This window comes from Canis lupus, chromosome 2 (assembly GCF_003254725.2).
Source record: "Canis lupus dingo isolate Sandy chromosome 2, ASM325472v2, whole genome shotgun sequence".
NCBI lineage: Eukaryota > Metazoa > Chordata > Mammalia > Carnivora > Canidae > Canis > Canis lupus.
Window position 1 is genome coordinate 74,969,713 of NC_064244.1, and position 24,552 is coordinate 74,994,264.

At 52.6% G+C, this 24,552-nt stretch overlaps 1 protein-coding gene across 7 annotated transcripts in view; it reads right to left on the reverse strand.

Moving 5' to 3' along the window:
• EPHB2 (EPH receptor B2) overlaps positions 1–24,552 on the reverse strand; it is a 185,612-nt gene that overhangs the window by 11,085 nt on the left and 149,975 nt on the right. For 2 of the 7 annotated variants that reach the window (XM_049105948.1, XM_049105937.1), the window contains exons 6-10: positions 23,516–23,851; positions 15,458–15,582; positions 6,981–7,143; positions 4,722–4,830; positions 3,773–3,840 (exon numbers count right to left, since the gene is read on the reverse strand). In XM_049105948.1, the coding sequence (XP_048961905.1) occupies positions 3,773–3,840; positions 4,722–4,830; positions 6,981–7,143; positions 15,458–15,582; positions 23,516–23,851 (801 nt within the window). The remainder of the gene's footprint in view (positions 1–3,772; positions 3,841–4,721; positions 4,831–6,980; positions 7,144–15,457; positions 15,583–23,515; positions 23,852–24,552) is intronic. The other 5 variants (XM_049105949.1, XM_049105946.1, XM_035713106.2 and 2 more) reach the window with 5 other exon arrangements.

The following is a 24,552-nucleotide window of genomic DNA, read 5'->3' on the forward strand; positions in this document are numbered from 1 at the left end:
ATAACACAATCTACTTACAGTTCATTGTCAATCTACCAGGTGCCAGGCCCTGGTCTAGGTACTTTATAGATATCAGTGCGATTAGCCCTCCTGACAATGCTACCTGGTAAATGCTATCATTAGGCTGAGCCTTATGAAATTGTTAGTATTTGACTGTTTCTGACCTACAAAAATGGCAATATCATTTCGCCCAACCTAATATTACCCTCATTGTTTGGATGAGGACACTGTGGCATAAGAAAGCTTAGATGACCTGCTCCAGGGGACGTGGGCAGAGCTGATAAGTGGCAGACATGGGGTCTGAATCCAGGTCGTGTGGCTGTGAGTCTACACTTTTAACTGCCAAACTTTCAACTGGGTGTGTCCCCATCCTATTTCCTGGGATGGAAGGGGAGCTCCTTGCAGCTGAGACTCGCTCAAGGTCCAGCTCCCAGGATGGATATTTGCTGTCTGGAGGCTGGATAAGGATCTCTATAGTCAGAGTCTTCAGAAAATACTGGGCTGTTGTTTGGATGGCTTACCATTGTCAGGGCTACTACCTATTGTCCTGAACCCAAATGGGAAATTCAGGATGAAGGAGGGAAGAGGAATCAGATATTCAGACACCTGGTCTGAGTTCTGGATCTGCCAGTAATAACAGTCACAAATAAGCTGCTTTATGAGTTTGAATTGAGGATCAACCACGGTATTGATACAGCTGTGTGTCCTTGGGTAAGTTACTTAAGGTCTCTGTGCTTCAGTTTTTTCATATATATATAATATATATATAATCTCCATTGTGTGTGTGTGTGTGTGTGTGTGTGTGTGTATACACATAATGGAGATAATTAACAGCAGCCACCTCATAAAGGGACTGCAAGGATTAAGTAAGAATCTTTTTAAAGGGCTTAATATAATAGTTGGCGAATCAAAAACTGAATAATTGTTACCTGTTATAGAGAAGAGTTGGCTATTATTAAATATTATCAGGAAGCACTTTCATGTCCATTACATTAATTCATTTAATCCTCACAATTCTGTGAAAGAAGCCTCATTCTGGCTACTTCTCATGTAAAGATGCCAAGGTTCAGAGGGGTTCAACAACTCCCCCCAGGTCACATAGCTGGCCAGAAACCAGGTTGGTCCCTCTGGGCCACATCCAAGTACCATAGACCTTGGTCCTCACTCAGCACCTGCTGAGTGATGGGACAGGTGAGCTGGTGAGGGTGACTTCAAGCCAGTCACACACATCTCTGGGCCTCGGTTTCCTCCTCTGTCCTGGCCACACAGGGTACCACAGGGCTGGCAGTGGGACCAGAGGGCTGGTGGGTGGGGGACCAGAGGGCTGGCAGTGCTTTGAAAACAAAAAACAAAAAAACACCAAAGCCCTTTTTAGATGCAGGGAGTAGGAGCTTGACCTTGAGAACGTGTAGGTCCACGAACAAATCCTGGGCTCTATTTTAAAAATAAATCCCTGCTGGACGCCTGGGTGGCTCAGCAGTTGAGCATCTGCCTTTGGCTCAGGTTGTGATCCCCAAGTCCCGGGATCGAGTCCTACGTCGGGCTCCCTGCATGGAGCCTGCTTCTCCCTCTGCCTGTGTCTCTGCCTCTCTCTCTCTCTCTGTCTCTCATAATTAATAAATAAAATCTTAAAAAATAATAAATCCCTGCTGTCACTTATTTCCCTGTTCTCGATGGACAAGCTAAATAGTGATGCTCTCACATGGCTCCAGGTGGCAGAGTCCGTGAGCCCACCTTATCCCAGCTTAGTGAGGTGTGGACAGCACGGTGTGGCGAGGAGTGTGGACCTCAGCTCCGGCCCTGAGCTGCTGTGTGACCTCTCTGGGCCTCGGTTCCCTCATCCTCAAAGTTGACAAGTATAAGGATTGAATGAACCAATGCGTGTAAAGCATGAAAACAATTCTGGGCATACAGAACACACTCAATCCACCTGGCTCAATCTACAACCACGATTTCGCTACTTGGGGAAGAGGAGGGGGGCGGCACGTAATTTGTGATTTTTACTTTTGACGTACTGGTGATTTTTAATTAACAGGTGATTTTTAATTTCCATGTAAAGTGTTTCACCTCTTTCTCAGGAGCCTTCCATCGCTTTTATGCTTAGAATATCAGTTAAATAGTTGCCTAAATTGTCTTCTGGAAATTTTAATGGTTTCATTATTTTTTTTTTTACATTTATGTCTTCCCTGGATTGTTCTGACAGCCACCTCACAGGTCTCCCTGCTGTCCTGCCTGGCACTCTCCAGCCCCTTCACTCCATTTTCCACACAGTGGCCAGAGAAGTTCTGTAAAAACTGGAACTCAGAGCCTTTCAGTCTTTGGTTCAGATCCTTCTAGAGGTTCTCTGTCTCACTTGGAAAGAAAAACCGAGGCCCCTGGCTGACAGGGATCTGCATGCTGTGGCCCCTCATACCTGCCCCTCCTGCCTCCTGAATCTGCTCTCTAGTCACACTAGCCTCTGGCTGTTCCTGAAAAGCCTCAGGGCCTTTGCACTGGCTGTCCCTTCTATGAGGGAGGCTGTTCCCTCAGATCTGTCCATGCAACTCCCTCCACCAGCTCATTTGTCTTTGCTCAACTGAAACTCTCTCAGTGAGGCCAACCCCAGCTGCCCTACCTGAACAGACAGCCCTGACCCTGTAATTCTCAACCTATCACCCCATTCTACTTTGCCTTTTACTGCAGTGCTTTCATCTTCTAGCACGCCAGATGCTTTTCTCATTTACTACCTGTATTTCTTTTGTCCCTCCCAGTAGAATAGAAGTTCTGCAAGGGTGAGGATATGTAGTTTGTTTACCTGTGTATCCCCAGCTACCTAAAACAGTGCCTGGCATACACAGCAGGTCACAAAGACCGTGTGACAAGTGAAGGGCTAGGCCGATGGCCTCTCTTACCCAGTGGCATCCAAGAAGTCCTAGGATATCCCACGGAGGACAGCTTGAGAAGCCATATCGGACCCATGTGGAATTTGTTTGCTGAGTGAGTGGGTGTGAGGGTGAAGGTTGCCCAGCCACCCCCTACCCGCCCTCCGCCCCGCCTGCCCCATGTCGGTCTGCGAGGGTAAAATCAAGAGGAATCTATGCTCTGCTTTGGTCTCTGCTGGGCCCCTTGAGAGAGGACATCTGCTCTGGGTGTGTGGCACACGTGTCTCAGCCGTAGTCTGAGATAGGATGGGACAGTGGGGGAAACAGAGGCACTGGGTGGGGGGGAGTGGCTACCAGAGGAGTCACCAGGGAGGAGTGACAGGGCCTGCCACCTCCTGGGCTAGAGCCTGGAGTCCTCACCATCTCATTCAACTCATGGATTTATTGTGTGAGTACGTATCTAGTGTCCACTAAGTGCTGGGCAGCATGCTGGTGTTCGGGGGAAAGGGTGAGAGTCAGACATACTTTCAGGCCTTCAGGTGCTCCCACTATAATGTTGGGGAGACAAGGAAACGGCCACCAGCATGCAGCCTGGTAAGGGGGTGCTGTGCAAGCATAGACGGGGCCCTAAAGCCAGGTTGGGGTGGGGTGCTCAGAGCGGTCTGTATACGCTGTGCCTGACGGAGAGGGAGAGTCACACAGGTAAAGAGAGGGCCAGGGATGCTCCAGGGAGAGGGGACGGCAGGTGCAGAGGCCAAGAGGGGAGAGGGAGCTTGGCCTACTCAGGGAACAGCCTGACATTCACTCTGGCTTCAGCAAGGTGAGAGGTAGTAAGAGGGAGGATGGAGAGGTCGCCGGGGAACTGACAAGAGAGAGGTCCATGGATGCCGGCCCTGCTGGGGGGTACATACTGTGGCCACTGGTGTAGTGCTGCAGCTTGTCCGTGTACTCCGAGTCAGCACGCTCAAACCCCCGTCTTCTGGAACAAGAGCAAAGGGCTGGAGCCACCTGGAAGCCCCCGGGGAGCTGGGAGCCACAGTAGGTGATAGGGAGAGGGAGGGCAGGCCCTCAAAACCACACCCCTGCCAGAGGGCTCCCTGTCTGCCCCTGGCCTAGCAGCCTGACCTTTCCTAGCCACCTGCCCCCCAATCCTTCCCCACCTCTCCCACCTCAAATCCAGGCTCCCCATTGCCCCATTCTCTCTCTGGTCAAGCCCCTTTCAAAGTCATCTCCCATGGCCCCAGAAAGCCCAGGGGCTTCTGTCCATCTGACTTTATGGCCCAGTCTGTTCTAAAGTGGGGATCTAAGGAAGAAGAGAGTCTCTGCATTATGCCCAGCAGAAGTCAGGGAACAGGTCCCACCTCCTGTCTCCTGTGCCAGCCACTTGGGATGCCCCTTCCCCCACTTTCTCCTATCCACATTATTTATTTCTCCTGCCACCAAAGCCAGGGAGGCTTATCTGAGCTCATCAACCTCCCCTCGGACCCTCCACTTGTAGCCCTAGTCATGCAGGGGCCTCAACTAGTGCAGAGAGTGGGGCGATCTGGACTTCCTTTCTATCATCCCTTTAGTCCCTGCATCCTGCTGACTGTTCTGAGACATTCCTTCATGCGGAAGTATTAGTGTCTCTAAGGGCCACCTCCATGAAGAGCGGACTTGTCAAGGCAGCCCTAATCCAAAGGGATGGACTGTAGCTGATGGTGACCATTTAGGCAGGTGGGAGAGTATCCAGGCTTGCTTGCCTGGGCCTCTCTCTGGTCTGGGGTATGATGGGAATATCTTTTGGGGCTCACAGACTGTTCAGGAATGGTTGAAGAGACGGAGAGCCAGGCCTAGACAGGGCTGGGGATACCCACCCACCTGTTACACACGATGGCAATGACGACCACAGCAATGAGGAAGACCAGGCCAGCCGCCGAGGAGCCGATGATGAGTGGCAGCTTCTCCTGGATGCTTGTCTGGTACTCAGCTGGGGCAGAAAGCACGTGGAGTGTTGTCAGTCTGGCTCTGGGAGTCCTAATGCACCACCCCCCAACCGCCGGGTCTCGGGATCCCCAGAGACTCTGCTCCTGCTCCTGAGAGAGCACTGGAGAACTAGCTGGTACTCACTCATGGGTAACCTTGGACAAGTCCATGGACTGCTCCAACCCTTAGTTTCTCATCTATAAAATGGGCATAATACCTTAATGTTGACATGAAAATCAACAATAATAAGAAGCTGACATACAGAGAGGCAGTTTTTACCACGGACTCTGAGGCCAGCTCCCCGAGTTTGAGTCCTGACAGTGCCACTTCCTGTCCGTGATCTCTGGCAAAGTGCCTTACGTCTCTGTGGCTTAGTTTCCTTATCCGTAAAGTGGGGACAATAGTCTCCATCTCATAGGGTTGATGTGTAAAGCACTTAGAAGGACATGTGGCAGGAGAGTAATCACTCCGGAAATATGACCTATTATTGTTATTGAGTGTTTTATTTTTTGGTCACTGTGCTAAGTTTGTTATGGATCTTGTTTGATTCTCAGAATAATCCTATGATTCAGTGCCCATGACGCCCCCTCTCCCCATTTACAGATGAGGGCACGGAGGCTTAGCAATGCCATGACTTGCTTGCGGTCACACAGTTAGAAAGTGGCTAACGCCAGCATTTCAACCCAGGTCCGTGTATGGGCTTAAATGAAATAATGCATAAAATGCACTCATCATTGGTCTGGCTTTTGGAAACCACTCAGCACATTTTCAATGCCATCAACAGCATCATTGTTTTTAATTTTATTATTATTACTTCTCATTTGCTTCCATGACCAGACAAGAGCTTGTTGAAGTCAGGGACCGGGTAAGTGCTGGATCCTTAGCACCAGCATGCATTTGCCGAGGTAATAAAGAAGGATCTTGGGACAGTCCCTCAGGCCCCAGGTTAATGAAACCCATTCAACATGCAAGAGGGCCCAGAAGGGTGAAAATACTGGCCACAAGGAGGTGGGGTTTTACAGAGGAGGTGCTGTTAGCACCCTGGAAGGATGGGGGAGCCATTAGGGAGGAGTATTGTGATAAGACAAGAATTCATGGGTCTAGGAGCCTCTGGGATGTTCTGCAAGGCAAAGACCAAGGTCATGACCAGAGATTAAAGCAGGTCTAGAGGGGACGCCATAGTCTGGTCATAATTAAAGCTGCCCTGGAGCTTGGCAGGTTGGTGAAAGGGCTGCCAGACTCACAGCAATAACTATGACCTTTAACTACACTTGGTGAGCGCTAACTATGTGTGCGACCTAGTGCCAACCCTGGGCCAGGCTATATGCGTTTAGCCCCCATCTTTACACAATTTGGATAAAGATGATGATGATAATGAGGTAGTCATCATCCCCATTTATAGATGAGAAAACTGAGACTCAGAGCTGCTCAGGGCCACACAGTTAGGGCTGAATCAGCACTGTAATTTCCATCAGAGCCCATACTCTTAACTCTGTTGGTCTTCAAAGATTATTAGAGCAGGAAGGGCACTTAGAGACCATGTGGTCCCAGACTGGGAGACACACAGCATGTGGGCTGCAGCCTCCCACTCTCGCCCAGGGCAGACGTCACTAATCCACGCCAGCACTTCTTCCTGTTGAACTTCAGCATTCTTCTCAAGCCAACTGCAAGTCAATGCAGTAGTGAACAGACAAAATAGGTGTGCGCCCAAAGATTGAATATGATGCTTTCATTTTGTAGATGAGAAAAATTTGGACCATGGAAGGGAAGTGACTTGCTCAGGGTCTCTCTGCAAGTTAGGGCCGAGCTCCTGACAGTCCTGCGACATGATGGTGACAGAGGAGTCCACGTGCTTTCCAGCCACAGAAACAGTGCCTCTCTGTACGGCCTGTTCCTGCCCACCAGGGAGGGTTGACATCTACAAGAGGGGGAGCCTTTTCTTTTCTTTCTTTCTTTTTTTTTTAATTGGAGTTCAATTTGCCAACATATAGCATAACACCCAGTGCTCATCCCATCAAGTGCCCCCCTCAGTGCCCGTCACCCAGTCACCCCCACCCTCCGGGCGCCTTTTCTAATTTGTACCAAGACACTTTGGAGGAATGGTGGCCCTTAAGTTTATTCTGTTTGTGGAGTCAGTGCCCTCCTCTTGCTCACCTTCTGTCATGGTCTGGAAGTACATCTTGCCGCTGTAGCGCCCGTAGCCCGCCACGGTGCGTGCCCGCACCTGGAAGACATAGATGGCGCCGGCTTTGAGGCCCTGCACAGTGACCGTGTTGGTGGGGCTTTTTATGGCTGTGGCGTTGTACTCACTGAGCTCCTGCCAAGGAACAGAGAAGACTGTTAGCAAGGCTGTTGCCCACAGAGGGCCCAGAGCCCACTCCTGCCACTTGGGGTGGGTTAGGCCACTGGATAACCATCTGTGGTTCTCAATTCTTCTCTCCCTCCCTGTAAGAGAATTACACACCCATACTTTTTGCATGTGACTTCCCAGTACTTCCCACAAAAGAAGACAGAGTATATTTCTCTGCCTGGTAAGATGCCGAATTTGTCCATGTGGCTTGCTTTGGTCCTTGGAACACTCTAGAGGACATGATGCAAGTGGAGGCTTTAATGTGCTTGTGGAGTTGGCTTGGCCTCTTGTGCTCCTGCCTCTGGCCATCATGGGGCTGAACCTGGGGAACAGCTGGTTCCAGAATGAGAAATGTGTAGGGAAGACCTTGACCTAACTCCTAGGCTGAAATAGGGCCACTTCAGTTGACCCACAGACTCTAGCCAATGAGCAAGAAAAATAGGCAGTTGGAAGCCACTGTATTCTGGAGACTGTTTATTTTGCAGCAGCATCCTCAGTGATAGCTGACTAACGCACAGATGCTGAGTGGCCATCGTGTGCACACCCTGAGGTCTGGGCTGTGAGTTCTTGGAGACAGCCAAGAAGAAGGCCTACCTTACCCACTCCTGCATCCTCATCCCTGCTCCATGCCTTGATACGTTGTGTGGAAGGGCCCCCCGTTCAGCTATAGCACACTTGAGAGAGGCAAGAATTAAGGCCCAGATGGGGAAAATGATGCTTAAGTTCATGTATTAGCTGGTGGCTTCCTTGGGACTCAAAACCAGGCACCTACAGGGACCTACCTCTAATGCCCAAGGCTTGAGTACCCAGGAACTAATGTTCCCTGCAGAGAGCTGCAGAATGCGACTTATGACCGGAGTACTGCCCAGGGTGACCCAAGGAGTACGGGACAAGATGGGAACGGAGATGCAGTTGAACTGGATGCAGGTGCCTGCCAGTCTAGATGAAGCCTGTTCCGGCATCTGTCAGCTACCCCACAAACCTTCTCCAAACACCCTCTGTGCACTAGGCCCTGGGGACTCCAAGGGACGAAGGCACGGGCGCTGGATTCAGAGAGCTCAGTTCAGAAAAACAAACAGTGTGGAGACTTCAACCCCTCAGAGAAGCTGATGAAAGCTAAGAACGTTTGTGCAGAAACAGGCACACCTGATGGTACATGCCAGTCACGTGCATGCGCGGTCCACAGAGCCTTTGAAAACTCTCTTGAGACAATTAAATTCAGTGCGTGCAATGTCATTACGGGCGTCGTAGCATAGAGGTTAACATCACAAACTGGAGCCAGACTTTCTGGGTTCAAGTCCGGACTCTCCTACTTATTACCTCTGTGACCTTGGGCAGGTTTCCTTTCCTTTTCCTTCTTCTTCTTCTTTTTTTTTTTTTTTTTAAAGATTTTATTTATTTATTCATGGGAGACACACAGAGAGAGGCAGAGACACAGGAAGAGGGAGAAGCAGGCTCCCTGCCGGGAGCCCGATTGGGACTCGATCCCAGAACCCCAGGATCATGAACTGAGCCGAAGGCAGACGCTCAACCACTGAGTCACCCAGGTTCCCCCTTGGGCTGGTTTCTTGACTTCTCTTTGCCTCCTTTTCATCATCTGTAAAATGGGGATCATAGTCCCTACCACCTCAAGGGTTTGTTGGGAGGGGAAAATGAACTAATATGAAAAAAGCGCTGATACCAGTAGGATATGCACAGTGTGCTGGGGGCACGTGACCTCGCCGGTAGGAAGGGGCCATCCAGTGAAGTCAAGCAAAGCTCTCTGCAGAGTGGCGTGATGCAATGGGGTTTTGAAGAACAAACCAAAGTCACCCGGGTCAAAAAGGGCATGCTTGGTAAGGAGCACCAGGTGCAAAGGCAAGGAGGTGAGAAAGAACATGGGATATGGGGGCTGACCCGTGAGGGCCTCCTCCCCCCCCCGACCCCTCACATCTCCCAGGGGGCAGCAGCACAAAGAAAGTCTCTTTTCCTGAGCGAGCCAGCTCATCTGCCCCCTCCTCCAGGTAGCCTGCTTGACTTCTTAGCCAGAAGTGCCTCCCCTCCTCTGAGCCCCAGAGCACATGCTGTGGATGCCCTAGGAGGGTTTCTTCCATGTTCCCTCATCCTGGGCACAGGATGATCCCACAGCCTTGACTGTAAACTCCTGAAGGAAGCAGCTGGGTTTTGCTCCCCTGTACCAAGCACAGAGGTGTGTACACGGAGATCTGCCCTGATTCCCACAGGGTAAAGGCTGTACTCCTTAGCTTGGCATTCCAGACCCTTCCTGACTTGTCCTTTGCCAGTCTTGCCTGTCACATCCCCAGGTCCTCCAAATGCTTCCCCTTCCTTTCTTGGTAGGGCTGCCAGACTTCGCAAATAAAAATACAGGATGCTCAGTTAAATCTGAATTTCAGATAAACAACGAATACTTTTTTTTGTATAAGTTTTCCCCATGCAATATTTAAACCATAATTATACTAAAAATTATTTAAAAAAATTTAAATGTAACTGGTGTCCTATATTTTATTTGGCAACCCTACCTTCCCCAGACACTCTGAGGCTTTACAAGTTGCTGCTTCCCCTATCTGAAATACCCTTTCTCCATCTGCCTGGCAGTTCCTTATTCATCAAGACTCAGAACAAGTACCACTTTTGCTGGGGAGACTTCTCAGATGTCCCAGGAAGAGTTGCAGGTTCATTGTCTCCTCTCCCATCTGTTGTTCTGATATGCATGTGTGTTCTCCGAGGACTGTGGGTTTCCCGAGGGCAGAGACCTTGTCTCATTCACCTCGGGGACCCCCAGGATCAGCACACAGTGGTGCTCACTAACTACTGCCACTAACAAATGAAGGAACGTTGTAGACAAATTAAAAAATAATAATAATACGGGACGCCTGGGTGGCTCAGCAGTTTAGCGCTTGCCTTCCTTCCAGGGCGTGATCCTGGAGTCCCAGGGATCAAGTCCCGCGTCGGGCTCCCCGCATGGAGCCTACTTCTCCCTCTGCCTAGGTCTCTGCCTCTCTCTCTCTGTCTCTCATGAATAAATAAATAAAATCTTAAAAATAATAATAATAAAATAAATCCACGAACGTGGGTTGCAGTGCCAAGATTGTCCACTAGGTGCCCCCAGGCAACATGGAATCTGCTCTGGTTGATTCCACTTACAGAGGGTGGAAGTTTTCAGTTCCTGATTATAGGATGGAGATGGGGGTAACCGCCAGGGGCATAGGTGCCTCAGGAGAATGAGGAATCACTTCTCTAAAACAGGGAAGAGAACAGAGCGGGGGATTGGAAGCAGCTGGATGGCTCAGTGGTTGAGTGTCTGCCTTTGGCTCAGGTTGGGGTCCTGGGATCGAGTCCCGCATTGGGCTCCCCGCGGGGAGCCTGCTTCTCCCTCTGCCTGTGTCTCTGCCTCTCAATATGTGTCTCTCATGAATAAATACAATAAAATCTTTTTTTTTTTTAAAGGAAGTCATGTCAATGCCCATTCTTCCCCTAACCTGCACTGGGACCTTGGGAAACACCCTTCTCTCTCCTGGGCCCCTGTTTTCTACTCCAGAAAAGGAACAGTTAAATGCCAGCCTCTCACAGTTGTCGTGATCAGGTAATGTCTGGCACAAAGGGGCTGCTCTAGAGTCATCAGTTCCCCTCCTTTTTCTCCCGTGGCTGGAGTACTTTTATCTGAATAAGGACTAAGCATCGACAGGTCAGGGAAAGAAATTTAGTGTGAAATCCACTAGTCCTGGGGCGCCTGGGTGACTCGGTCAGTTAAGCGTCGGGCTCTTGATTTTGGCTCAGGTGGTGGTCTCAGGGTCGTGAGGTCAAGCCCCACATCAGATTCTGCTGGAGATTCTCTCTCCCTCTGCCCCTCCCACCTCCCCCACTTCATGCGCCCTCTCTAAATAAATAAATAAATGCAAAAGTAAATAAAATCTTTTTTTTTTTTTAAAGGAAAAAATCCACTAGTCCTTGGTTTGGATCCTTTTCCCAGAGACCAATGAGCCAGTGAGGCACTGGGTGCATTTCTTAAGCCCTATGCGCCTCGATCTTCTCATCTGTAAAGTGGGATAACACCACCATATGCCACATAGAGTGAGTGTGGAGATTCAATAGGAAAAAAATAGGTATGGCTTTTAGCATAGTCTCCAGGACACATAAGGACTTAATAAATACTGGTTATCGCCGTCATTGTTATCAACACCGTGACAGGGTAAGCCTTGATCGACATTCATGAAGTGGATGAGTGAGTATAAAAGGGAATGAGGGAGAGAACGACGCTCTCCACGTCCGCACTGGACAACCATCCACACTGCTCCACGTGCCCAGGACAACAACAACCTACGCAGCCCGGACTTTTGCAGCTCATCTCCCACGCCCCCAGCCCTCCTTCCCCTCCACTCTGCCAAGTAGAAATTCCTGTTGCATAAACACAAATCGATGAGGCCTACAGGGGCCCATCTGCCATAGGTGGCCCCACAAATAAATCTTCTCCTGGAGCGCTGGGGGAGCCAAAGGCAGCACGAACCTGCGTGCTTTGGGGCAGCTGCCAAAGGAGGCCACCTCCCCCAGGACGCTGGAGCCGATGGAAAGAGCCAGCGTGGGTCTGGCCAACACCATTCGTCAGCGGCATCCAGAAGCCTTCCAGCAAAGTGGTTTTTAGCTCCGGGCTCCGGGCAGGCTGGGAAATCCCCAGTGGAGCTGGGGAAAGGCCAAGCGGAGAGCTCGCTCCAAAAAGAGCCCTTTCTAAAGAAGGAAAGGAGGAGTGGGAAAGACAGTGGGGGCAGGGCCCACTCGGGACTGCAGGGCTGGCTGCCTAACTTCCCCACCTGGGAGGATGTGCAGCGTTCATTAAAGAAATCCATGGCAGGCCCCGGGAGGGTTCCGAGGTGTTGGGGAAGAGCCCGTGTCAGAAATCCAGCTCGCGCTCTGGTCGTCCCTCCCCGATGGGTTGGCCAGGCTGACCTGGAAGCCTGAGAGGTCGGGGACCGAGACTGCCCTGACCCCTGCGCTGGCGTCTCCTCCGACCCTTGCCATCAACTCCTTTTTCTTTCTCCCCTTAGGTCTGCCGTCCTCCTGATTCAGTCCATCCGTGTCCCTTTTATCTCTGCACATCCTCCTTTCTGTTCTTGGCCCTACCTTTCCACCCCTGGCAAGCACCGCACCTGTGTCTCCATATCACCAACCCACACTGGCCCCAGGAAAAGGTATCACCATCCACTGGGAGTTGTCCTTCATGCTTCCCTGGTCCCCTGAGTTTCAAAATGCTGTCTGAGTCTGTCGGCTTCTCACCATCTCTGCTGCCAGCCCCTACTCCATGCCACCGTCGTTTCTCACTTGGGGTCCTGTGAGAGCCCTCTGAAGGGTCTGTGCCCCCAGGTCCCTCTATAGTCTATTCTCCACACAGCAAGCTTCAGGGATCTTTAACATAATCCGAGTCAGATCACATCATTCCAGAACCTTCCAATGATTTCCCGTAGTACTTTAAATTGAATCCAGACTCCAAAGGCATAGAAGGCCCACCACATCCCAGCCCTGCCTCCCTCTCTAACTCTTTCTCTACTAGTCTCGCTCTTGTTCATATTGCTCCTCCACACTTGCCTTCTTCTGCCCCAGGACCTTTGCATGTGCCGTTCCTGCTGTCTGGGATGATTGCTCTCATCATTTGTCTGGTGAACTCCTAGCATCTTTCAAGGCTCAGCTCAAATGTCACTGGAATGAAGACTTCCCTTCACTTATATGCAGATCATGGGTCCCTCCTCGGTGCCCCTAAGGATCTTTGCTGGCCTTTCTGTGACCAGGTCACAACTTGTCTCATGGTAATTTGTGTCTGGATCTGTCTTTTGCCCTGGCCTGTGAAGGCCGTGAGGCCTGGGGATGTCTGGCTAATCTCAGCACTCCCAGTGCCTATCCCAGGGCCCAGCCCGGAGTTGGTGACAGTGGATATTGAATGAAACAGTGTCCATCTTCCACCGGCAGATGCCAAGCTGCCCCTCATGGCACCCCAGGACCTGGGAGGAGGGGCAGAGAGAGTAGGGCCATGTCTCATCACATCACCTCAGGCCTGTCCCTCTCTTGCCATGTGCACCTAAGATCCTTCTTCAGAGCCTCCCTTGGTCCACCTGTTAACAGTCATCCCAGAAGCATCCCTGAGAGAAAGCCAGTAGCCGCAGAGCCAGGTGAAGAGAGAGAGCACAGGCCCAGATCCTTGCTCTGCCACTTAGCAGCTGGGTGCTCTTGGACAAGCCACACAACCTCTCTGTGCCTCACTTCCCCCTCCCATCCAACCGGGTGAAAGGCACCGCCGTGAGTCGGAATGAGATGATGGAGGCAGTGCCCTTGGCACACGGTGTGCGCTCATGGAACATGCACAGGTGGCGGCCGCGGCCGCTGCAGGGGTGCTGGTCCTGCCACCTCGCCGGGGGCCCGGGGATGCCGGGCAGCAGCTGAAAGTAGGGCAGAGCTGCCTTCCCGGTTCACACCTCCATCAGCCTCCCTGGCTCCTCCCAGCTTGGTAGGAAATGGGTCGTAGGCAGGACCCGCGCCGGGATTCCTCATTTCCGCTCTAGTCTTCGAGGACAAACATGTTCAGTTTCATTTAATCATAAAGCTGCTTAATTAGTTTTTTTTTTTTTTTTGTCTTTTTTGAATTCTGAGTCACTAAGCTGTCCCCGCTAGAGGGGGTGGAGATGCTGGCTCCTGCAGGGCCTGGGGCCTCCTGGGGCTGGGAACAGCTGGTCTGGCTCAGGCTACGGGACGCCTAGGCTCCGTTAAGGCCCTCGAGGGCCCAGGAGGGGTGGAGCTGCTTCCCTCATGCCAGCCTCGGCTCAGGCCATCCAACAGCACCTCTTGAGCACCTACTGTGTGCCAGGCTGGGGAAAGAGCAGAGGTAAGGCAAGGTCTCCACCCTGGACAGGCCACAGGAAGGGATCAATTCCTTTATTCATTCAACCAGGGTGCTGGGGAGAAGATGGTGGATGGCCCTGGCCTCTCAGACAGCACTGCCTACAGCAAGGGATGAGCAAGGAAACAAGCAATAATAAGCCCACTGGGTGAGGCTGGATAGGAGTTGACGGCCCCCTGAGACTCACCAGAGTTGGGTTGAGCCGGCAGTTCAGAGAGTGGAAGGGAGGGGCTGGCTCAGAAGGCAGGGCTCCAGCAGGGGTGGCTGGAACTGCTTCCATCTCTCCTCCTCGCAGCCGTGAGGGAGAGCTTTTCCATCCATTTCCAGTTCTCAACCCTCAACCAAAGCACTTCTTACAGTCATTCACACCTTAGTCTAAATGAGATTCCCCATGACACCTTTCCCAGGGGCCATTACAGCCTCTTTGGCTGTTTGGTGCCTCGAGACATAGGTAAGAAAAGTCTTCAGTCAAAAAGAGGGAGTTTCCTGGGCCTCTGATGTCCAGCTCCTCTATCCACCCCCTAGTTCCTACCCCAGGCAGGGCCCATGTTCAGATGTGCTGGCCTCACCTGGCCTCATATCGTGTAGCTCTTGCCCACCATGCAGCAGGCAGGGCGGAAGGGAGGATGGGAAAGCATACTCTGTTAGGACCGGGAGTGATGCTGGGCACCGTCCCTGCCTTTTCTCCTTGACCTGCGCAGCCCCCAGTCAGGAGAGGCAATCTCCTTTGGACCTGACACAGGAGGAAACTGAGGCTCCGAGAGGTAAGATGCCTGTCCAAGGTCACATGGCTGGGTACGGATGGAGCTGGGATCTGAACCTACAGTCTCTCACTCCTAGCCCAGTGCTTCTCTACGACTTCAGTGGCTTCCAAGCCCGGGTACCTAGGTCCTTGAGGGCCCCAAGGGAGTAACAAGGGTCTGATCTAAAAGCTCAAAGAGAAACCACTCTGCAAACAAACGGCGCCCAGGCAAATGAAAACAAGTATTTTAGCTGGAATCAGAGCGACACCGGGAAGGAAGGAGCTCTCCGCTCACCCTGTACAGAAGCCCTCTTGAGTGCCTTTACCTCTCTGCTTCAGAATGGGTGAAACTTTTTGGGAAACCAGTTCTTTCAGAACATCGGGCCCACTGAAGTCAAGAGGAATGGTGTTGGGGAGGAAAGGACCGTGACCGTCACCTTTTCCTGAGATTGCTGGCCTGATGCCCCAGACCCAGAGAGGTCAAGGCACCTGCTTGAGTCTCACAGCCAGGGAGGACCGGAGTCAGAGCTGAGCCTGGCAGCCTGACTCTGAGGCCAGTGCTCTCTCTCTGCTGCACCAGGGGGTTGGGTCTCATGGGATGATGGAACCCCAGGCCCCAGGGAGGTGCAGGGGGGGAGGGCACCCAGGAGCAGGGGTACCTTCTCATAGTACTGCAGCTCATAGTCCAGGATGACGCCGTTGGGCTGGTCAGGCTGGGACCACGACAGGGTGATGCTGTCCACTGTGCGGCTCACCTGGTGCATGATGGACACGGCCGACGGAGCTGGAAGAGAGGTCAGAGGTCAGGGGTCAGGGCAGGAGAGGGTGCAGCCTCTGGCCTCAACTTTAGAGGTACCCAGACGGACAGAGTGTAGGATCAGAGAGGAGAAGGCATCTGGCTGAGGCCACACAGCCTGCCCAAGGGGCTGCCAGAGGCGGGGCAGAGGGTCTTGTGCAGGACCATGGGCGCTGCTTTCATGAAGCACCTTCAGATTTTATTTTATTTTATACTATTATTATTTTTTAAATATTTTATTTATTTATTTATGAGAGACACACAGAGAGAGGCAGAGACACAGGCAGAGGGAGAAGCAGGCCTAATGCAGGGAGCCTGATGTGGGACTCGATCCTGGGTCTCCAGGATCATGCCCTGGGCTGAAGGCAGGTGCCAAACCGCTGAGCCACCGGGCTGCCCGCACCTTCAGATTTTAGAAACAGACAACTCTGGCCATCCCTGGGGAGCTCAAGTCACACCAGGGGAGAGACAGATGCACTGGACCCTTCTCCAGACTCCCTGCCCCAAGCAGCTAGATGAAAGTGGTCTATTCTCTCTCGGAGCTCACAGCCTCCCAGACTAAGGAACCTCCAGACCCAAGACATGATGCCAGATGGGGCTCTGGGAGAGGGGCGCGATGGGGCTCTGGGAGAGGGGTGTGGGAGGCGGGGAGATTCACTTGTCACTTCAGCAAATATGCATCCAATGCCTACTGTGCGCCAGGGGTATAGCACTGAATAAACACGACCACCAGAAATAAATTCCTAAAAATAAACCCATAGCTCCCTGTGGGAAAACAGCTTGGCAGTTCCTTAAAGAGTTAAACATAGAGTTACCACATGACACAGAACTCGCACTCCTGATTTCATAACCCAAAGAACTGAAACCAGGTACCCAAGCAAATACTCGTACACAAACGTTTCTAGCAGCACTCTTCACCAGGCCCAAAAGGCGGGAACCACTAAGGTGTCCATCAACGGATGAATGGAAACACACATTATGGTATACACGTTCCATCCCATATTATTCAGCCATAAAAGTAAATCAAGGGCTCACACAGGCTACAACGTAGATGAATTTGAAAAACATGCAAAGTGAAAGACAGGCACAGAGGTCATATATTTTATGAGTCCATTTATATGAAATATTCAGAATAGGTGAATCCACAGACAGCAAGCAGTTGGTGGTTGCCAGGGCTGAGGGCAGGGAGGGAGAATGTTCTGGGTCTAGACAGGGGTGTGGTCGCACCGCACAGTGAATGTACTAAATGCCACTGAATTGTTGTTACACATTAAAATGGTTAATCGTATCTGAATTCCACCTCAATAAAATCCCACCCTCCATCCCTCCCCCTTCTGCCGCTAGTGCCCTCACAGAGGGTAAATGAAGGAGACAGGAAGGCAGGGGCAGCTTGTTCAGTGCTAGGAGGACTCGGAAATAATTTAGTCCCATCCCTTCGTCTTACGGATGTGGAAGCTGAGGTCTGGGGAGGGGCTGGGAGCTGCCCTTTCCTGGATCCCTTATTTCATAATTCACCCGGGCCTGTGTTTCTCGCCTCCTCCTCAAATAGAATAAACCTATGCAAAGCACCTACTATGTGTCACCCACAGCCCTGGGCCCTCCGCATCTGTTTCCTGAGCTGACCGTTGGTGAGGGGGCAGTACTGGCTCCGCCGACGGGTGAAGACGCCGAAGCTCAGAGTGGCCAGGGGCTTCCTGACATCACACAGCCCCCACGTCCCCCGTAGGGGAGCTGGGATTTGAACCTGGGTCTGCCGTGGCAGTGCTCGCCCCGTGAGCGGGATGGGGCGGGGTGGACTCCTGATGTGGTCCCTCCCTACTGTGTGACTGGAGTGAGCCTCCTTGCCTCTCTGGGCCTGAGGTTTTCCTGGTCTCAGGAGGGGCTGAGGACTCCCCAGGGGGAAGGGAGCACCTATTATGGTCTCTCTTGTCTCCTGGGCAAGTCTGTGACAAGCAGATGCCCCATCTCGGCTCACACTGGGGTGTCTGGAGCCTGAGACTGACCCTCCTCCTCCTCATCCAAATCTTGCTTCCCAGGTGCTCTGTATGAATGGGAGCATGGAGCAGGGACCGGTAGGAGCTCATCGGGGCTTGAAGCTTGGCAATGGCTCACCTGTTCCCTGCTGTTCCTGTCCCTTCAGCCCCAGGGTGGAGGGGACATTGTGTTGCTTCGAAGACCCAGGCTCTGTGCTCTGGCCTGCTGCTCACTGAGCGAGTGACCTTAGGCAAGCTGTCCCCCACCCCTGGACCTGCTTCCTCCTCTGTACCACGGGCAGGCTGGAAGGTCCCTGAGGTCTTCAGCTCGAATGCCCCCTGCTTGTCCTTCCCGGGCAGCCCCTCGCCTGGAGTTGGATTGGCCCAGAGGCCAGCATGAGCCTAAGCAGGTCCATGGGAACTGACCCGAGATACCCGAGACAGGCTGGCGGCGCCTGCAAGAAGGACTTAGACCGTGGTCCTATCATCCCTGACAACCTCTGCTTCTTCTGCACCCAAGGGGGTGCTGCTTGGCTCTTGGCTTGGCTCCCAGCCCTGCCTCTTGGGAAGATCAGGTCCCTGCGCCCTGCAGGTTCCTCCTCAGTCCAACACGGGGACTCTGTCTTCCTTATTGCCTCCCAGAGAGTCAAGAGACCCCAACGTGAGCGAAGGGGCCCCACTAACCATCGTTTATTGGGCACCAACTACATGCTGGGCACTGTGCTAGGCCCTGGTCATGGGTTAACCCATTGAATCCCCACCACAGCCTCGGAAGCAGACCTCCTCCGGCCCATCTTGCAGATGGGGAAGCTGAGTATCAAGCAGTATCTTCCCTGAAGCTATACAGAGAGTAAGTGGCAGCACAAAGCAACACACTCTCACCAGATGCCTGGATGGGAAGTGATGTTTCTCAGGCTTCAGGAAGTCACTTGAAGGACTTTTAGGGCAGTGCATACATTTATAATGCTAGCAATGATAAAGCCATGAACCTAATACCTACTGAGCCCTTAACTTTGTGCGCAGCACTGTTCTAGGCAATTTACGCCTGTTAACATAGGTGTAACAGAGAATTCTCACAATTGCTCCATGAGCTGGCGGCTATTCACATCCCCAGCTTATCATGGGGAAACTGAGGCTTGCAGCTGTTCTGTAACCTGCTCAAGGGTCACACAGCAAGGCAGTGCTGAGTTGGACTTGAACTCGGCAGCTTGGGCTCTTTACTAGCACAGTGCTGGCGACTGTGCCGTCAGCTCGGCTCCAGGAAGATGCTCACCGGAGATGAACTAGGTTGACTGCTAGAGTCCAGTGGAGGGACAGTCTGAGTGCTCGGTGACTCAGTTTCCTCATCCGTAAAATGAGCCTGAGGGTAACATGCCCCTGAGGGCTGTTGGGAGGAGCAGATGTGTGAAATCATGTCCAGTGCTCAGTGCAGCACCTGGCATATGGTCAGCGCTGGGGGCATTCACTAGTGTCACTGGGTATTTGCCACTGTGCCCTGAGCGGCTGACCCGCGTCACCTTTCGGTCCTCTCAACAACAATGTGGGATGGGGGTTTGCACAATTTGCAGAGGAAGAGATTGAGGCTCAGAGAAGCATGGTGACTTTCCCAAGGTCACACAGCTAGTGAGGCGCTTGAGCTGGGGCTGGAGCCGAGTTATGCTGCCCCACTATGCTCCCCTGCTGCCCCTCAGAGCAGTCCCTGCCACAGTCCCCTCATTCTCTGACCCCTTCTCCAGCCCAGACCCATCTCTCCCTCCGGAGCTGCCTTTGTGCAGAGCTGAGCCCTCTGTTCTGCACTGCTGAGGCCCTGGCTCCTCTGTGAGGCCCGGCTGGCCACCCTTCTCTCCCGCCTGCTGTAGGCCGCTTCCCCTGACAGTGCGCGCTATCGTCACGGGTCTGGCGTATCTGTGGAGCATCGGACACACGCTGCACCCACAAGCATGGGGAGCGGTATTGCCATCAAGCCACAACCATGTGAACCCAGTCACCTGGTGCTTTCTGCAGAGAACTGAACCCTCAGGGGAGAAGATTTCAACCAGCCCCAGAAAGGCAGTCCTGCTTAGTGGTCAGCGGCCAGAGGGTGGAATCAGACTTGCATGCAAACCTGCCCCCCACGCCCCAGTGCTGTGGCTTTCAGCAAGTTCTCTCAAACTCTCTGAGCCTCCGTTCCCCACTTGTCAAATGCAGACCCTTCCTGGCCAGGATGTCATGAGCACGAAAGGAGAAATGTGTGCAGATGTTTGACCATGGGGCAGCCCAGGTGGCTCAGCGGTTTACTGCCGCCTTCAGCCCAGGGTGTGATGCTGGAGACCCAGGATCGAGTCCCATGTTGGGCTTCCTGCATGGAGCCTGCTTCTCCCTCTGCCTGTGTCTCTGCCTCTCTCTCTCTCTCTCTCTGTGTGTCTCTCATGAATAAATAAATAAAATCTTAAAAAAAAAAAAGAAGTTTGAGCATGGTGCCAGCTACCATCAGGAGGGAGATCTTATTAAAAACATTTAAGGGGTGCCTGGCTGACTCAGTTGGCGGAGCATGCAAGTCTTGATCCTGGAGTTGTGTGTTTGAGTCCCACATTGGGTGTAGAATTTACTTAAAAAAAAAAAAAAAGGCAAAACCAAAACAAAGCAACATTTCAAGAGGCAGGGGGCGGACGCCTGGATTGCTCAGTCGTTTGAGCATCTGAATCTTAGTTTCAGCTCAAGTCATGATCTCAGGGTTGTGGCATTGGGCCCGGCATCCAGCTCCACGCTGGAGTCTGCTTGAGACTCTCTCCCTCTCCCTCTGCCCTTCCTCCCACTCTTGCATTCTCTCTAGAATAAATAAATAAATCTTTTTCTTTTTTTTAAAGGACATTTCAAGAGAGTAGAATGGTGTCAGGGGCTGTGGGCTGGGGGAAAGGAGGAGATGTTGGTCTAAGGATACAAACTTCTAGCTATAAGAGGAATAGGTTCTAGGAGCTAATGTACAGCATGGTGACTATAAGAAACAATGCCATATCGTATAATTGTAAGTTGTTTAAGAGACTAGATCTTAAATGTTATAACCACACGACATAGAGTCGTAATTATATGAGCGGATGGAGGTGTGAACTAACCTTACTGTGGTGATCATTTTGCAATGTATACTTTTATTAAGACACCAACTCATATACCTTAAACTTTCATGTTATAAGTCAATAATACCTCAACAAAGCTGAAAAATATTTCAATTCACAGAGTTGCTATAAGGTCAGCATGATGCTGGGTTCTGGGGCTCAAGAGAGGAACCTCTCAGGTCCCTCTATCTTCCAGGGGCTTGGGGTTAATGGGAAAAAGCATATTTGCTTCACACAACAAGTGTCTGCTCCAGGCTGGAGCTCCTGAGTCAGGACTCAGCCACGGCGATCCAGGCCTAAGAAGGGCCGACGCCTTTCCCTTTACTTCTCTCCTGGTGATTTCACCTCCCAACAGTGAAGAAAAGTGGTAGAAAGTGCCCCTAAAGATTACTGCCCTTTTCAAACTTGAAGGGGCATAAGGAAATAAATCAGGAGACTTTATTAAAACTCATGGTGCTGGGCACTGCCCCTCCCCCCCAACCTTTCCTAAGATTCTGATTCAACAGATCTGGGGTAGGGCCTGAGGATCTGCTGTTTTTTTTTTTTTTTTTTTTTTTGAAGATTTTATATATCTATTCATGAGAGACACACAGAGAGAGGCAGAGACACAGGCAGAGGGAGAAGCAGGCTCCCTGCGGGGAGCCCGACATGGGACTCGATCCCAGGACCCTGGGGTCATGCCCTGAGCCGAAGGCAGATGCTCAACCACTGAGCCACCCAGGCACCCGAGGATTGGCAGTTCTAACAACCTCCCTGGTCATGTTGATGTTGCTGGTTTGTGGACCACACTTTGAGGAGGAGTGGATTCGGGACCAGCGAAGGAAGGTGACTTGTTCCAGGTCACACAGCAGGTAGGGGTGGGCCTAAGAGCCTAGACCAGCTGGATCTTAGTCGAATGTATTTTCCACCCATCACACTGCGTGTCACAGCCTGGCTTCTGCAGACACCACCCCTCTCATCTTCTGGAGCCTTGAAGCAGGGGTACAAGGGATGGGAGGGGAGGTGCAGGGCTGAGGCCGCCCAGGAGTGGCAACTTGCTCCTCAAATAAAAAGCTTGTCATCTTGACAGCGCCTATATGCCACACGATGCCCAGTGGGAAAACAAAAGGAAGGTGAACATCTAACACTTACTCGTTCACTCTGAGCCAGGCGCTTTTCCAGATGCTTTACGTAGTGAACTCCTTTGACGCTCATCTGAACCCTATGAGGCTGGTATTATTATTATCATACCCATTTTATAGACGAGGAAATGGAGGCACTCAGGTATGAAGTAACTCGCCCAGAGCCACACAGTTAGCAGGCAGTGGAGCTGGGATTTGAACCCTGGGCCCATTCAAGTCCAACGCATCCTTCCCTTGGCTGCGGCCAATGCAGGCTGAGCAGGGAGGTCTGGAAACCCGCGGACATCACAGGGCCTCTGAGGACACCCTGGGCCGGCTCCCATCCTATTGCTGCAAAGCGAACTCCACCCGGCTCCCACTGACTCACCTCACCCACCGCCGCCCGGCCCGCCTCGGCTCGGGGAGCTCAGCTGTTAGTGGGGGCAGGTCCCCCACGGCCGTGGGGGTCTGGGCTTGCTGGGCTTAGCTGGCAGGCTTGGGTTACAGGCAGCTAACCCGGGCCTGATCCCATAAGCCCCGTAACCCTGGGCGTGGCAAGGAGGCGGCATTTGCTGGGAAGCTGATCAAGGCGGCCGTGGGGGCCGAGAGGGCTGGCCTTTCTCCTGGAATCCGGGGGATTAATGGGAGAAAGGGGAACAGCTGGATGCTCTCCCATCCTGCCGTCCACCGCCCACCGCCCACCCTGGGGTTTCAGGTTTCCCTGTAAGTTGGTCTTCAGGGAATTCTGGTATTTTCAATTACCAGGCGGGCACGCCGGCAGGGGGCTGGGGTCAGTGGTGCCCCGTGACCCCTGCAAGGAGATGGAGCCCCGGGGAGCAAGCACAAAAGAAGCCTGTGGCCGAGAGGGGAAGGGGGAGGCCGGCCAGGCAGGGCCCGCTTGGCTGGAGCAGGTGGTCAGGGGCCCTGCTGCCCCCGCCCGCCCTGGGGGGAGTGTCCAGTCCCGTTGTTCGCCGAGACTTGGGGAATCAGCCTTGGCCTGTGCCTCTGTTTCCCCCTCAGGGCATGAAGGGGTTGAGTGGGGACGTGTCTCAGGGCCTTCGGGGACAGGCAGGAAGACAGGAGGCCCGGGCACCCTGGCTGCTTCCAGAGGGCGTGTGTTTGGGCCTGGCCAGCTTCATCTCCGAGCCCTGAGCTCTGAGGCGGGAAGGAGACCCTGAGTGTGCTCGGCCTTTGCCCTTTCATGGGGCAGAAGACCCCAGGAGCTTGGAAGAGTAGGGAGGGACAGGTCGCTGGGCTTCAGCGCTGTGGGACCCCACGCCAAGGCCCAGTCTCAGCTCCCGCTGCCTCTGTGACCTCTTCACTGTTGTCGATGGCCCGCTGTGACTTCCCAATGCCCCCCAAATGACGCCCAGATGCTCCACACGGCTTCTGGGCCCACCTGCCTGGCACCCACCACCTCCGAGCACCTGCCACCTCCACTCCCAAGTGCCGTCCACACCGGCCAGTCACACCAAGGTCATCATTCCTTTCTCAGGGCCTTGGCCTCGCGCGCGTGGTGTTTCTGCCTTGGACACCTCATCCCCCAGATCTCCCTGGCCTCCTCGGGAGCCCTCCCTGACCACCCACCCCATCCTGCCATCCCACAGCGGCTTTCTTTACTGGCACCATCCGAGGACAGGGACCTTGTCTGTCTTGTTCTATCCTTTATCTCCAGTGCCCGGGACAGCGTGTGGCTCAGAGTCAGCACGTATCCACATTATTAGAGGAAGGAAGGAGAGGAAGGGCAGGCCCTCACCTTTTCTAGCACCTTCAGGAACCTGAGTCGCTGACCTTATGCAGTGTGCTTGTATGATGGGCACTAACCATTCATTCTCCCTCACACCCGGGGCTCTCGGAGATGGGACCTGCTGCTGTGGCTGGAGCCTCCCGCTGACCAACAGGCCTAGAGCCCCACAACAGTCCGTGACAACTGCGCCCGCATTCTCCAGGACCTGTAGCAGGAGCACTTTCCCCATGACAAGACTCCTGGAATTTCCGGTTGATAATGGGGGTCCCTGTTTTGACTGTAGCGATACAGTAAACTTCCAGAAAAATGGGCCTTGTTTCTTTCTGATTGGAGCAGACATTGGTGCTGTGGGCAGAAGAAAAGGAGAAGTTGAGAACTGGTGTCAAGGTGGCACTTTGCTATGAAAAAAAAAGGAGTTCCGTGGCCAAGAAACGTAGAGAAACACAGAGTTCTCTAGAACCCTGCTTGGAAGACTCACAGTGCACACTCCTTTGTTCAAGGCTCTGAGAAGTCCTGCAGGGGAGAGACCCAGTTAACCTGGCAGTTAAGGTCTCATTTGGCTTCAGAACCCCCTTTTCGCATAATAGTTAAATGTTGTTTGGAAGTAGCAATTTGTGGAACATATTTTTTGGGGAAAAATCTTCCCAAAACAACAAAAATTGTTTCTAGGAGATACTATACACTTTTTCCTTGAACCCAAGAAAAGATTGTGTCTAGGGTGGCCGTTCATCCGCTCCTTCATGCTTCCTTTGATTCAGCTCAGATTTAACAGCACCTTCTAGGTGCTACACAATCATATGGAGTGGGGTTAATCACGTCTGTTTCACAGATAAGGAAAGGGAGAGTCAGGTCAAGTCTCCTGCCTTAGGTACCTCGGCTCACAGGTGAGATCGGGACCCAGGCTTGCCTGACTCTACGGCCCGGGTTGGTTTATCCCGCCCCCCCCCCCCCCCCCCGCCCCGTTACGTGGCCTGAGCCCTGTGCATGGTCGGAGCAGATTAAGGCCAGGCCCTGGGCTTGGTACTATGGAAACACCCAATGGTCCA